Raw genomic sequence first — 16,617 nt, forward strand, 5'->3', positions numbered from 1 at the left:
GATCATACCTAATGTACATTAAAGGTCCCTGCCACAGGAGGACTGGACTAACAAAGCCTCTATATTACACACTTAACGATCATTCCTAATGTACATTAAAGGTCCCTGCCACAGGAGGACTGGACTAACAAAGCCTCTATATTACACACTTAACGATCATTCCTAATGAACATTAAAGGTCCCTGCCACAGGAGGACTGGACTAACAAAGCCTCTATATTACACACTTAACGATCATTCCTAATGTACATTAAAGGTCCCTGCCACAGGAGGACTGGACTAACAAAGCCTCTATATTACACACTTAACGATCATTCCTAATGAACATTAAAGGTCCCTGCCACAGGAGGACTGGACTAACAAAGCCTCTATATTACACACTTAACGATCATTCCTAATGTACATTAAAGGTCCCTGCCACAGGAGGACTGGACTAACAAAGCCTCTATATTACACACTTAACGATCATTCCTAATGTACATTAAAGGTCCCTGCCACAGGAGGACTGGACTAACAAAGCCTCTTTATTACACACTTAAGGATCATTCCTAATGAACATTAAAGGTCCCTGCCACAGGAGGACTGGACTAACAAAGCCTCTTTATTAAACACTTAACTGATCATTCCTAATGTACATTAAAATATTTCACTCTGCTACATGAAAAAAATACTCACTTCGCTATATAGTTTTTCTTACACACTGCATCACAGAGCCAACCAGACAAGGGAGGTAACTGTGTAAGATCACCGCTAGTTTCTTCCAAATTGAACTGAAATTAAGTCATTCACATATATTAAAAGCTATTTCCATAAGAATTTACTGTCGACGCAGGATTACTTCGAAAAACACAGGTGTAGTACTAACCAGACAGACGGAGGAAGTTCCTTTGGTCACTACAGGCACTAATTGAATGGGATAACAGTAAGCGCGTGGCGATTGGTTGAGTCTGACTTCATAAGCCCCGCCCCATAAACAACACTGACAGTCCTGATCACTGAGATGTGATGGCGAAGTGACATGGCCTCTCAGTTTTTGTGTAGAGCAAACAACTCTATATTTCAATTAACTTTACATACATACTGTATGGTAATGTCCCGGTTAATTCAAACCGACAGATAGTTCAAACACATATTTTTTTCAGGAAAAAATAATAATTCTTTAGTTTGTGATGGTTTGAACACGTCACATGATCAAAGTAGTAAGATTTTTGTTGGCAAATCTGCACAATGGGATACCCAAAAATGACGGTATTTTGAATATTGCCACAAAGATTTTTTAATTTAAGACTGTATTGATGATCATTTTAATGACTTTTACAACAGATAATGAATTAAAATGAACATTTTAAGTAATGAATAAAATTATTTGCGCTGATATATTGTGCACAAAACAGCACCCCAACAATGTATATTTGTACTGAAATCACCAATGTTTCTTAGGCCCAATCTAGATAAAGATATCGCTTATAATCAACATTAAAAAATTCAACATTTGGTCTTTTCTTTTGTCAGCCGATCAAGTTGTAAACATGTGCCGTACTCTAGTTTGGGCAAGCTAGTTACATTCTGTACTACGCGGTGTCATGTCAGCGAGAATGTACGCTGGGTATTCAGCTTCAGCCAAAACAATCCATTTGTTGGCAATATTTTAACAATGTAAGCGCAAACGATGCATACTTTTCATCAGTTTAAATATATTAACATAGTCTATGTATCTAGCAGTAATCAATCTGCCATAGGGCAATCTGACAGTTCGATAGTGACTTAATTTTCTGAACAGAATGTAAACATCGATGGTGTAAAATACCTTGGTTACACCGTGTAGGATCTAAACCCTAGAACGTCGATGGTGCAAAATACCTTGGTTACAAAGTGTAGGATCTAAACCCTAGAACGTCAATGGTGTAAAATACCTTGGTTACACTGTGTAGGATCTAAGCCCTAGAACGTCGATGGTGTAAAATACCTTGCTTACACTGTGTAGGATCTAAGCCCTAGAACATCGATGGTGTAAAATACCTTGGTTACACAGTGTAGGATCTAAACCCTAGAACATCGATGGTGTAAAATGCCTTGGTTACACTGTGTAGGATCTAAACCCTAGAACGTGGATGGTGTAAAATACCTTGGTTACATTGTGTAGGATCTAAACCCTAGAACGTCAATGGTGTAAAATACCTTGGTTACACTGTGTAGGATCTAAACCCTAGAACGTCGATGGTGTAAAATACCTTGGTTACACAGTGTAGGATCTAAACCCTAGAACGTGGATGGTGTAAAATACCTTGGTTACACTGTGTAGGATCTAAGCCCTAGAACATCGATGGTGTAAAATACCTTAATTACACAGTGTAGGATCTAAACCCTAGAACATTGATGGTGTAAAATACCTTGGTTACACAGTGTAGGATCTAAACCCTAGAACGTGGATGGTGTAAAATACCTTGGTTACACTGTGTAGGATCTAAGCCCTAGAACATCGATGGTGTAAAATACCTTGGTTACACTGTGTAGGATCTAAACCCTAGAACGTCGATGGTGCAAAATTACTTGGTTACACTGTGTAGGATCAAAACCCTAGAACGTCGATGGTGTAAAATTACTTGGTTACACTGTGTAGGATCAAAACCCTAGAACGTCGATGGTGTAAAATACCTTGGTTACACTGTGTAGGATCTAAACCCTAGAACATCGATGGTGTAAAATACCTTGGTTACACTGTGTAGGATCTAAACCCTAGAACGTGGATGGTGTAAAATACCTTGGTTACACTGTGTAGGATCTAAACCCTAGAACGTGGATGGTGTAAAATACCTTGCTTACACTGTGTAGGATCTAAAACCTAGAACATCGATGGTGTAAAATACCTTGGTTACACAGTGTAGGATCTAAACCCTAGAACATCGATGGTGTAAAATACCTTGGTTACACTGTGTAGGATCTAATCCCTAGAACATAGATGGTGTAAAATTCCTTGGTTACACAGTGTAGGATCTAATCCCTAGAACATCGATGGTGTAAAATACCTTGGTTACACAGTGTAGGATCTAAACCCTAGAACGTCGATGGTGTAAAATACCTTGGTTACACTGTGTAGAATCTAAACCCTAGAACGTCGATGGTGTAAAATACCTTGGTTACACTGTGTAGGATCTAAACCCTAGAACATCGATGGTGTAAAATACCTTGGTTACATTGTGTAGGATCTAAACCCTAGAACGTCAATGGTGTAAAATACCTTGGTTACACTGTGTAGGATCTAAACCCTAGAATGTCGATGGTGTAAAATACCTTGGTTACACAGTGTAGGACCTAAACCCTAGAACGTGGATGGTGTAAAATACCTTGGTTACACTGTGTAGGATCTAAGCCCTAGAACGTCGATGGTGTAAAATACCTTGGTTACACTGTGTAGGATCTAAACCCTAGAACATCGATGGTGTAAAATACCTTGGTTACAAAGTGTAGGATCTAAACCCTAGAACATGGATGGTGTAAAATACCTTGGTTACACAGTGTAGGATCTAAACCCTAGAACATGGATGGTGTAAAATACCTTGGTTACACAGTGTAGGATCTAAACCCTAGAACATCGATGGTGTAAAATACCTTGGTTACACTGTGTAGGATCTAAACCCTAGAACATCGATGGTGTAAAATACCTTGGTTACACTGTGTAGGATCTAAACCCTAGAACGTGGATGGTGTAAAATACCTTGGTTACACAGTGTAGGATCTAAACCCTAGAACATCGATGGTGTAAAATACCTTGGTTACACTGTGTAGGATCTAAACCCTAGAACATCGATGGTGTAAAATACCTTGGTTACAAAGTGTAGGATCTAAACCCTAGAACGTGGATGGTGTAAAATACCTTAATTACACAGTGTAGGATCTAAACCCTAGAACATCGATGGTGTAAAATACCTTGGTTACACTGTGTAGGATCTAAACCCTAGAACGTGGATGGTGTAAAATACCTTGGTTACACTGTGTAGGATCTAAATCCTAGAACGTCAATGGTGTAAAATACCTTGCTTACACTGTGTAGGATCTAAACCCTAGAACGTGGATGGTGTAAAATACCTTGGTTACACTGTGTAGGATCTAAATCCTAGAACGTCGATGGTGTAAAATACCTTGGTTACACAGTGTAGGATCTAAACCCTAGAACATCGATGGTGTAAAATACCTTGGTTACACAGTGTAGGATCTAAACCCTAGAACGTGGATGGTGTAAAATACCTTGGTTACACAGTGTAGGATCTAAACCCTAGAACATCGATGGTGTAAAATACCTTGGTTACACTGTGTAGGATCTAAACCCTAGAACGTGGATGGTGTAAAATACCTTGGTTACACTGTGTAGGATCTAAATCCTAGAACGTCGATGGTGTAAAATACCTTGGTTACACAGTGTAGGATCTAAACCCTAGAACATCGATGGTGTAAAATACCTTGATTACACTGTGTAGGATCAAAACCCTAGAACATTGATGGTGTAAAATACCTTGGTTACACTTTGTAGGATCTAAGCCCTAGAACGTCGATGGTGTAAAATACCTTGGTTACACTGTGTAGGATCTAAGCCCTAGAACATCGATGGTGTAAAATACCTTGGTTACACAGTGTAGGATCTAAACCCTAGAACATCGATGGTGTAAAATACCTTGGTTACACTGTGTAGGATCTAAACCCTAGAACATCGATGGTGTAAAATACCTTGGTTACACAGTGTAGGATCTAAACCCTAGAACATCGATGGTGTAAAATACCTTGGTTACACAGTGTAGGATCTAATCCCTAGAACATCGATGGTGTAAAATACCTTGGTTACACTGTGTAGGATCTAAACCCTAGAACATCGATGGTGTAAAATACCTTGGTTACACAGTGTAGGATCTAAACCCTAGAACATCGATGGTGTAAAATACCTTGGTTACACTGTGTAGGATCTAAACCCTAGAACATCGATGGTGTAAAATACCTTGGTTACACTGTGTAGGATCTAATCCCTAGAACATCGATGGTGTAAAATACCTTGGTTACACTGTGTAGGATCTAAGCCCTAGAACATCGATGGTGTAAAATACCTTGGTTACACTGTGTAGGATCTAAGCCCTAGAACATCGATGGTGTAAAATACCTTGGTTACACTGTGTAGGATCTAAACCCTAGAACATCGATGGTGTAAAATACCTTGGTTACACTGTGTAGGATCTAAACCCTAGAACATGGATGGTGTAAAATACCTTGGTTACACTGTGTAGGATCTAACCTCTAAACGTCAGTTGTGGGTTTTTTTTCTTCTTCACAATTATGTTTTCCATTTTGTCATCAAGACAAACAAGTGTGGTCATGTAGTTAAAGCAGTTCACCAGGAATAAGTATTATGTTAACAAGAAATTATTCATGGAGAAATTGTATAAAACTTTTTTACCTCTTGACTGGCATGCACAAGTTCCCCAAACAAAGCTCCAATCACTGTGGCCATGATCTCCCGTAAAGTATCATCATTCATCACGGGGCTACCATATACCAGGCTAAAGATTTCCATTAAATGGTTCCGTACCTTTGGGAGAGACTGGTAAACACAAAATATCTCAGGTATAGAAAATATAGGCAAATTTGCAATATTATCTTTCTACATAAACAGAAGACCCTGTTGAAGCAAGTAAGTATTCAGGTTTGTCAGAGAAAGTTATGCAAATCTAAAATTAATGTAAATGAAATTGGTTATCCCCAATACCTGGAATATCACGAGAACTTTTTTTATTGTTCCCACAAAATTCTGTAAAGTTTTCATTACAAAGTTTAAACTTTTAGAGTAAAAGAAGACCCTGACCTTAGACGCTCGACTCCTCTCCTTCAGAAGGGCAGTTGCTATGGCTACAAAGACTTTTCCCAGGTAGGCAGCAATACTGTCACAATGAGCAGGTGTGCCTTGTAGGAGGATGTGAGAGGTGATGCTACACAGACACGTCATCACTGATGGTAAGGTCAACAGGGACTTGTCTGTAACAGAAAATTTGAAATATGAATGTTCAAAATTACCTTGAAAACATCTTTAAAAGACAGGTATTTTCTAGATTTTTTATTTTGCTTTATTGTGTTGAGAAAATAGCAAATAAAAACTATAATGACGTAGAGGAAAACTGCAGATACAAGCAAGTATATCTAGATGTATAGATACCTAGCATGATATATCTCAACCATCCTCGGACCCAGGTGTTTGTCGCACCATTGCTTACTAACCTCTGGGACCATGGAACGCATTTGCCGTACTATCATGAATAATTCATTACCCAAATTCTGGTCATTTGATTGGCTTGGGTGAAATCAGCCGGATGCAATCAAATTTTGTGTCGGAAAACAGACTTTGGGTATAATTTGGTACACTTGTTTATATATTTCAAGGATGATATATATACATGTACGTTCTTCATAGATTGTAATAGATATAATACTACTCGCAATTTCTACATAACTTTAAATGTGAGATTACTTTCAATTTTGTTAATTGTGTTCATTGTTTAAGTTTATTTATTATTCATGTTTGATTTGATATACATGTTTCTCAGCTCAAAATATTTGTCTACTACAGCATTGTCCTGCCTCTATGCACTTGAAGGCTGACATACCCATGTCATGCTTGCGTGCATATCCAGACCGATATTGTATAGTTTTTTATTTGACACACAGGCTTTGGACTATTAATATACAGAAGACCTCTTATCTATTTGATTTTAAATACATAAATCTCCAAAGTTGAAATTGATTATGATTATATTAAGATATATCTATTATTCAAAGTATCAATTCATTTAATTATTTGATGACTTACCCGGAATCCAAAGAAATAATTGAACACATAACATGTGCTTTTCGTAAAGTAAATACATAGTAAAGGTGACCATGTGACAACATTTCATTTGGTCGATTGGACAAGTTACGGAATGTATTATGGATACCAGGTAAGTAGATAGTGACATCATTTTTGTTAATTTCCTTATATAGTGATCAACTGGACCTACACAAGTGTGACGATAACTTGAACACGCTTGTTCAATGGTGGGTAGTTTTATGAATATTTATTAGAACCATGGCAAATACAGCCCATGGTCCCAGGAGTTAGTAAGCCATAGTGCAATGAACACCTGGGACCGAGGATGTATCTCAAAATGCAGAGCAACAAATAGCTTGTGTACTCTAACCGGTAAATCTACTGTTATTTTCCACAATAGACCACATTGCCATCTGACTCACCTGTCTGTAAACACTGAACACAGAAGTCGGCGAGAAGTGCAGCAAATCGGGTATCACCTACACCTATCAACAGGAAGTCTCCTCCAGCCGCCAGAATTAGCTCCAAAACAGACGTGGCCAGCCTCACACAGTGCTCTCCGCCCTGTCGTAATGTACGCTTCCTTGTCATATCTAATGACTGTGTGTCCTGTAGGTCAGGGCTTGGCATCAGAAATGTATCTGTCATATTCAATAATGTACGTTTCTTGCATGTCATGTTTGCCAAATTATCTTCCTGTTGGCCAAGGCAAGGTAATAGGTGAATGTCTGCCCAGGAAAACAAATTCTCAAATATGGAAACTGCATCAGTTCTTGTCATCTGCAGAAGGAAATGTGTCAGTATTTTAATTTGTATAACAAATACATACTTGTACATATTATTATATTTTCAAGATCAAGGTCAACAGTGCCATCAGATCATCCTCAAAGTAGTTTGAATTACAAACAATTTTAGTGTAATCAATAGTTCTACTGGCATCAAATCCACCCTATAGTTCACATTAATCATTGGCAAATGAGGAGCAATATCTCTTCATGGATAATCACTAGGTTACTTTGTAAAACTTACTGACTGATGGTGAATGCCCACTAGTTTTAGCCTACTTTGTCCGTCAGAGATTTGTACTGGTATGTATAAGTTGGACAAACGTTATTGTCGTGCCCTGATGGAACCAGGAAACTTGTTGTGTTGGTGTATCATGGTTACTGAACCAGCCATGGACAGTTACTATCAACCATCAGGGGAGATTAAGCTAATTCTCCCCAAGCAAAATGTGTTGTCCCCTGATGGTATGGTGTAGAGGTCACTGAAACCCAAGCAAAGCTGTGCAGCAGGAGGTACAACCTGGTGAGAGATAAAAAAAACTTACCGGCTGATGTAGAATGCCCACTAGTTTACAGTAGAGACCAAAGCAGGCAGTTAGTAACTCCTCGGGGACAGGGTCAGAGTCAAACACTTCTGATACCAAGTTCTGCTCCATGCACGGCTGTTGACAACACATAATTTTCTTGTATGAACAGTCATAATAGCATATGCAAAACATACAACTGAAACCAAGTTCTCATATAATGCTGTTATTGCTGCTTTGGAAACCTTTATAAACATCAACTTGATGTTAAAAGATTTGTCTTCTTCCTCCTTATTTACTACACCGAATCAATCCTAATAATTGTGACTACACTACCTAATCTATTGTCTCTACATGAAATATACAACCACTTAAAGTTACTGTGACCAATCACCTAAAGTAAGTTGCCACCTGTCTTATGTGATCAGCCACCTAAAGTAAGTGGCCACCTGTCCTATGTGACCAGGCACCTTAAGTAAGTGGCCACCTGTCTTATGTGACCAGGCACCTTAAGTAAGTGGCCACCTGTCTTATGTGACCAGCCACCTAAAGTAAGTGGCCACCTGTCTTATGTGAAAAGCCACCTAAAGTAAGTGGCCACACCGAATCAATCCTAATAATTGTGACTACACTACCTAATCTATTGTCTCTACATGAAATATACAACCACTTAAAGTTACTGTGACCAATCACCTAAAGTAAGTTGCCACCTGTCTTATGTGATCAGCCACCTAAAGTAAGTGGCCACCTGTCTTATGTGACCAGGCACCTTAAGTAAGTGGCCACCTGTCTTATGTGATCAGCCACCTAAAGTAAGTGGCCACCTGTCCTATGTGCCCAGCCACCTAAAGTAAGTGGCCACCTGTCTTATGTGACAAGCCACCTAAAGTAAGTGGCCACCTGTCTTATGTGATCAGCCACCTAAATTAAGTGGCCACCTGTCTTATGTGATCAGCCACCTAAAGTAAGTGGCCACCTGTCTTATGTGACCAGGCACCTTAAGTAAGTGGCCACCTGTCTTATGTGATCAGCCACCTAAAGTAAGTGGCCACCTGTCTTATGTGACCAGGCACCTTAAGTAAGTGGCCACCTGTCTTATGTGATCAGCCACCTAAAGTAAGTGGCCACCTGTCCTATGTGCCCAGCCACCTAAAGTAAGTGGCCACCTGTCTTATGTGACAAGCTACCTAAAGTAAGTGGCCACCTGTCTTATGTGATCAGCCACCTAAATTAAGTGGCCACCTGTCTTATGTGATCAGCCACCTAAAGTAAGTGGCCACCTGTCTTATGTGACCAGCCACCTAAAGTAAGTGGCCACCTGCCTTATGTGACAAGCCACCTAAAGTAAGTGGCCACCTGTCCTATGTGACCAGCCACCTAAAGTAAGTGGCCACCTGTCTTATGTGACAAGCCACCTAAAGTAAGTGGCCACCTGTCCTATGTGACCAGGCACCTTAAGTAAGTGGCCACCTGTCTTATGTGACCAGGCACCTTAAGTAAGTGGCCACCTGTCTTAATGACCAGCCACCTAAAGTAAGTGGCCACCTGTCTTATGTGACAAGCCACCTAAAGTAAGTGGCCACCTGTCTTATGTGATCAGCCACCTAAAGTAAGTGGCCACCTGTCTTATGTGATCAGCCACCTAAAGTAAGTGGCCACCTGTCTTATGTGACCAGCCACCTAAAGTAAGTGGCCACCTGTCCTATGTGCCCAGCCACCTAAAGTAAGTGGCCACCTGTCTTATGTGACAAGCCACCTAAAGTAAGTGGCCACCTGTCCTATGTGACCAGGCACCTTAAGTAAGTGGCCACCTGTCTTATGTGACCAGGCACCTTAAGTAAGTGGCCACCTGTCTTAATGACCAGCCACCTAAAGTAAGTGGCCACCTGTCTTATGTGACAAGCCACCTAAAGTAAGTGGCCACCTGTCTTATGTGATCAGCCACCTAAAGTAAGTGGCCACCTGTCTTATGTGATCAGCCACCTAAAGTAAGTGGCCACCTGTCTTATGTGACCAGCCACCTAAAGTAAGTGGCCACCTGTCTTATGTGACAAGCCACCTAAAGTTAGTGGTCACCTCTCTTATGCAACCTATTTTTGGTCAGTAGAGTGAAGTATTTTTAGATAATGAACCTGAAATATTTACTTACCATTGAAGTCTTCAGCTTTGTCTGGAGTTGTGCGAGTTCCTTCTCATGACTCAAGAGGATTGGACGACATATCGGGCTGCGTAACATGTAGGTGACAAAGTCTATCCCTAATAATGGTAGTGGTTGGTGAGGCACAACAAATCCTACACTTTTTCTGGTCGTCTTTCCCACCTGTAAATCACATCAGCTTTATATTAAAGCATTTATTTTTATCGTCCAATAAAAACTAGCTTTGACACATTAAGTAGCAACTCATGGAATATAGCAAGTTTCAAACATGTCAACGGGACAAATATGTGGGAAATCGTATACACAAAGCAATATTATTTTATGTATAACAGTGCAATCAATGATTGCCAAGCTTATCATTTCGTGCCTTTTGTATTGTGTGTTAAGATTGTATAAATGTAATGAGTTATCTAGTACATGTAAGTGGTGTGGTGAATGAGAGCCCTCCTGTGTGGGGACATTTGTTTATATTTTTGAAGGCTGACCCCACAACCTTGGCAGCCTTCAGAACATAACATGTCTGGGATATTAAATGTTTTTGTGTTAAAAAAAAAGGGGGGGGGGGAGGGGAGAAAAAAAAAGATTATGTATTCAATACCAAAAAAGGAGGGTGTTAGGCATTTTTATTCACCAAGAAAAAATATATAAAAGCAACCAAAATATCAATACAAGTTTCATGATTGTGTATGAGATGATGATAATAGGACAGGCCTTACCATTTTATTGTACATTTACTGTTAGTAATTGTGAGGGAAATTACCACTGATGTAAAGCTTACGTAAGAATCTACTGTATGTGTCTTAGGGGAACCCCCTCTACTGTAGGTGTCTTAGGGGAACCCCCTCTTCTGTAGGTGTCTTAGGGGAACCCCCTCTACTGTAGGTGTCTAAGGGGAACCCCTCTTCTGTAGGTGTCTAAGGGGAACCCCCTCTACTGTAGGTGTCTTAGGGGAACCCCCTCTACTGTTGGTGTCAGTGAGGAGAACCCCCTCTACTGTAGGTGTCAGTGAGGGGAAATCCCTCTATTCTAGGTGTCAGTGAGGGGAACTCCCTCTACTGTAGGTGTCAGTAAGGGGAACCCCCTCTACTGTGGATGTCAGTGATGAGAACCCCCTCTACTGTAGGTGTCAGTGAGGGGAACCGTTTTACTGTAGGTGTCAGTGGGGGGAACCCCCTCTACTTAGGTGTCAGTGAGGGGAACCCCTCTATTTAGGTGTCAGTGAGGGGAATCCCTATATGTAGGGGTCAGTGAGGGGAACCCCCTCTACTGTAGGTGTCAGTGAGGGAAACCCCATCTATTCTAGGTGTCAGTGAACTGCACTCTACTGTTGTTGTCAGTGAACTGTACTCTACTGTTGGTGTCAGTGAACTGTACTCTACTGTTGGTGTCAGTGAACTGTACTCTACTGACGGTGTCAGTGAACTGTACTCTACTGTCGGTGTCAGTGAACTGTACTCTACTGTTGGTGTCAGTGAACTGTACTCTACTGTTGGTGTCAGTGAACTGTACTCTACTGTTGGTGTAAGTGAACTGTATTCTACTCTACTGTTGGTGTAAGTGAACTGTATTCTACTGTTGGTGTCAGTGAATTGTACTCTACTGTCGGTGTCAGTCTCTACTGTCGGTGTCAGTGAACTGTACTCTACTGTCGGTGTCAGTGAACTGTACTCTACTGTTGGTGTCAGTGAACTGTACTCTACTGTCGGTGTCAGTGAACTGTACTCTACTGTTGGTGTCAGTGAACTGTACTCTACTGTCGGTGTCAGTGAACTGTACTCTACTGTTGGTGTCAGTGAACTGTACTCTACTGTTGGTGTCAGTGAACTGTACTCTACTGTCGGTGTCAGTGAACTGTACTCTACTGTTGGTGTCAGTGAACTGTACTCTACTGTCGGTGTCAGTGAGGGGAACCCCCTCTACTGTTGGTGTCAGTGAACTGTACTCTACTGTGTACATGTATATACCTTGGCTGTAGGTGAGGTAGAGTCCTCCTGTTGTAGTCCCTCGGTCAGCCATTCGTCCACTAGGTCCAAAATGTTGACCACCTTGTCCCACTTACACAATGCGTCCAGGTAATAGCTGTAGTCCTCAGTTACACTATCCTTAGACATCTTCTTCAGCTTAGACAGGCAGGACCGACTGTGGTACAGAGAAACCAATGGTAACTAATCCCAGGAAATAGACAGACACATGGTAGTTATAAAGAATATCCTATATTCCAACATCTAGAAAATATGATACCTGTATTACCCCATCTCCCCATTGTTGGGGATATTTAGACCTGTATTTAATTTTTCTGCTTATACCCTTTTCTCATCTTTTGAAGCATTTGATAAAGGGAAACTACATCAAGTCAAAAACCCATTACCAAACTAAAGATAATACACTAATCATGTTGTTTTTTTAATTAGTTTCACATTGTGATATATGCATTAGTATGGAATAAGTGAACCTGTATCTGAATCTGATTTGAAAAGAGAACCTTATATTCTAAGATTGATATAAAGTTTGAGCAAAATTCCATCCATACATCCTGAGAGTAGCAATGATAATTTCAATTGCCAAAATCTAAGAAGGCAGCCTGTTGACCATCTTGTTTTCAGATCAGTACAGAAATACAATAGATCAGTACAGAAATACAATCGGCAAAAAGAAGAAAGAAGAAATGAAATTTGAAAAGGATCCATTCAGTGCTTTCTGAAAAATAGCAAACTTAAATTGTCAAAGTACAAGATGGTGTCTGTAGGCTATCTTGTTGGTTGATTGGTCCCAATATGCAATATGCATTACTACACATCAAGGGGAACCTACAAATGAAGTTTGAAGAAAATTCCTTTCACAATTTGTGAGAAATAGCAATAACAAGAATCATTTACAGATGGAAGGACGGACAGACCACGGACGAAAGGCGAATAAAAGTAGAAGTTGCTTATAAATAAGATTAAAGAAGACATGTGATTAAGTTACAATAGTCAGACAGTCCTAATTATACCTGATAGTTGGAACTGAGTTGTAAGGGACATAACCTGCCAATATGATTAAGTTACAATATTCAGACAGTCCTAATTATACCTGATTGTTGGAACTGAGTTGAAAGGGACATAACCCGCCAATATGATTAAGTTACAATAGTCAGACAGTCCTAATTATACCTGATAGTTGGAACTGTGTTGTAAGGGACATAACCCGCCAATATGTTTAAGTTACAATAGTCAGACAGTCCTAATTATACCTGATTGTTGGAACTGAGTTGTAAGGGACATAACCCGCCAATATGTTTAAGTTACAATATTCAGACAGTCCTAATTATACCTGATAGTTGGAACTGAGTTGTAAGGGACATAACCCGCCAATATGATTAAGTTACAATAGTCAGACAGTCTTAATCATACCTGATAGTTGGAACTGAATTGTAAGGGACATAATCCGCCAATATGATTAAGTTACAATATTCAGACAGTCCTAATTATACCTGATTAGTTGGAACTGAGTTGTAAGGGACATAACCCGCCAATATGATTAAGTTACAATAGTCAGACAGTCCTAATTATACCTGATTGTTGGAACTGAGTTGTAAGGGACATAACCCGCCAATATGTTTAAGTTACAATAGTCAGACAGTCCTAATTATACCTGATAGTTGGAACTGAGTTGTAAGGGACATAACCCGCCAATATGTTTAAGTTACAATAGTCAGACAGTCCTAATTATACCTGATTGTTGGAACTGAGTTGTAAGGGACATAACCCGCCAATATGTTTAAGTTACAATAGTCAGACAGTCCTAATTATACCTGATAGTTGGAACTGAGTTGTAAGGGACAAAACCGCGCCAATATGATTAAGTTACAATATTCAGACAGTCCTAATTATACCTGATAGTTGGAACTGAGTTGTAAGGGACATAACCCGCCAATATGTTTAAGTTACAATAGTCAGACAGTCCTAATTATACCTGATAGTTTGGAACTGAGTTGTAAGGGACATAACCCGCCAATATGATTAAGTTACAATATTCAGACAGTCCTAATTATACCTGATAGTTGGAACTGAGTTGTAAGGGACATAACCCGCCAATATGATTAAGTTACAATAGTCAGACAGTCCTAATTATACCTGATAGTTGGAACTGAGTTGTAAGGGACATAACCCGCCAATATGATTAAGTTACAATATTCAGACAGTCTTAATTATACCTGATAGTTGGAACCGAGTTGTAAGGGACATAACCCGCCAATATGATTAAGTTACAATAGTCAGACAGTCCTAATTATACCTGATAGTTGGAACTGAGTTGTAAGGGACATAACCCGCCAATATGATTAAGTTACAATAGTCAGACAGTCCTAATTATACCTGATAGTTGGAACTGAGTTGTAAGGGACATAACCCGCCAATATGTTTAAGTTACAATATTCAGACAGTCCTAATTATACCTGATAGTTGGAACTGAGTTGTAAGGGACATAACCCGCCAATATGATTAAGTTACAATATTCAGACAGTCCTAATTATACCTGATAGTTGGAACTGAGTTGTAAGGGACATAACCCGCCAATATGATTAAGTTACAATAGTCAGACAGTCCTAATTATACCTGATAGTTGGAACTGAGTTGTAAGGGACATAACCCGCCAATATGATTAAGTTACAATAGTCAGACAGTCCTAATTATACCTGATAGTTGGAACTGAGTTGTAAGGGACATAACCCGCCAATATGATTAAGTTACAATAGTCAGACAGTCCTAATTATACCTGATAGTTGGAACTGAGTTGTAAGGGACATAACCCGCCAATATGATTAAGTTACAATAGTCAGACAGTCCTAATTATACCTGATAGTTGGAACTGAGTTGTAAGGGACATAACCCGCCAATATGATTAAGTTACAATAGTCAGACAGTCCTAATTATACCTGATAGTTGGAACTGAGTTGTAAGGGACATAACCCGCCAATATGTTTAAGTTACAATATTCAGACAGTCCTAATTATACCTGATAGTTGGAACTGAGTTGTAAGGGACATAACCCGCCAATATGATTAAGTTACAATATTCAGACAGTCCTAATTATACCTGATAGTTGGAACTGAGTTGTAAGGGACATAACCCGCCAATATGTTTAAGTTACAATATTCAGACAGTCCTAATTATACCTGATTGTTGGAACTGAGTTGTAAGGGACATAACCCGCCAATATGATTAAGTTACAATAGTCAGACAGTCCTAATTATACCTGATAGTTGGAACTGAGTTGTAAGGGACATAACCCGCCAATATGATTAAGTTACAATATTCAGACAGTCCTAATTATACCTGATAGTTGGAACTGAGTTGTAAGGGACATAACCCGCCAATATGATTAAGTTACAATATTCAGACAGTCTTAATTATACCTGATAGTTGGAACCGAGTTGTAAGGGACATAACCCGCCAATATGATTAAGTTACAATATTCAGACAGTCTTAATTATACCTGATAGTTGGAACCGAGTTGTAAGGGACATAACCCGCCAATATGATTAAGTTACAATAGTCAGACAGTCCTAATTATACCTGATAGTTGGAACTGAGTTGTAAGGGACATAACCCGCCAATATGATTAAGTTACAATAGTCAGACAGTCCTAATTATACCTGATTGTTGGAACTGAGTTGTAAGGGACATAACCCGCCAATATGATTAAGTTACAATAGTCAGACAGTCCTAATTATACCTGATTGTTGGAACTGTGTTGTAAGGGACATAACCCGCCAATATGATTAAGTTACAATATTCAGACAGTCCTAATTATACCTGATTGTTGGAACTGTGTTGTAAGGGACATAACCCGCCAATATGTTTAAGTTACAATATTCAGACAGTCCTAATTATACCTGATAGTTGGAACTGTGTTGTAAGGGACATAACCCGCCAATATGTTTAAGTTACAATAGTCAGACAGTCCTAATTATACCTGATTGTTGGAACTGTGTTGTAAGGGACATAACCCGCCAATATGTTTAAGTTACAATATTCAGACAGTCCTAATTATACCTGATAGTTGGAACTGTGTTGTAAGGGACATAACCCGCCAATATGTTTAAGTTACAATAGTCAGACAGTCCTAATTATACCTGATTGTTGGAACTGAGTTGTAAGGGACATAACCCGCCAATATGATTAAGTTACAATATTCAGACAGTCCTAATTATACCTGATAGTTGGAACTGAGTTGTAAGGGACATAACCCGCCAATATGATTAAGTTACAATAGTCAGACAGTCCTAATTATACCTGATAGTTGGAACCGAGTTGTAAGGGACATA

General features: G+C 39.5%; 2 protein-coding genes across 2 annotated transcripts in view; one reads left to right on the plus strand and one right to left on the minus strand.

Moving 5' to 3' along the window:
* The window catches only part of LOC138320353 (dual 3',5'-cyclic-AMP and -GMP phosphodiesterase 11A-like), a 495,361-nt gene that overhangs the window by 343,624 nt on the left and 135,120 nt on the right, over positions 1-16,617 (plus strand). The gene's annotated exons all lie outside the window — the stretch shown is intronic.
* The window catches only part of LOC138322031 (condensin-2 complex subunit G2-like), a 69,771-nt gene that overhangs the window by 12,128 nt on the left and 41,026 nt on the right, over positions 1-16,617 (minus strand). The window contains exons 18-25 of the mRNA XM_069266087.1: positions 13,303-13,336; positions 12,275-12,449; positions 10,302-10,472; positions 8,174-8,290; positions 7,266-7,623; positions 5,845-6,014; positions 5,440-5,583; positions 675-769 (exon numbers count right to left, since the gene is read on the minus strand). Coding sequence (XP_069122188.1) covers positions 675-769; positions 5,440-5,583; positions 5,845-6,014; positions 7,266-7,623; positions 8,174-8,290; positions 10,302-10,472; positions 12,275-12,449; positions 13,303-13,336 — 1,264 coding nt within the window. The remainder of the gene's footprint in view (positions 1-674; positions 770-5,439; positions 5,584-5,844; positions 6,015-7,265; positions 7,624-8,173; positions 8,291-10,301; positions 10,473-12,274; positions 12,450-13,302; positions 13,337-16,617) is intronic.

This window comes from Argopecten irradians, chromosome 4, assembly GCF_041381155.1.
Source record: "Argopecten irradians isolate NY chromosome 4, Ai_NY, whole genome shotgun sequence".
Classification (NCBI taxonomy): Eukaryota; Metazoa; Mollusca; class Bivalvia; order Pectinida; family Pectinidae; genus Argopecten; species Argopecten irradians.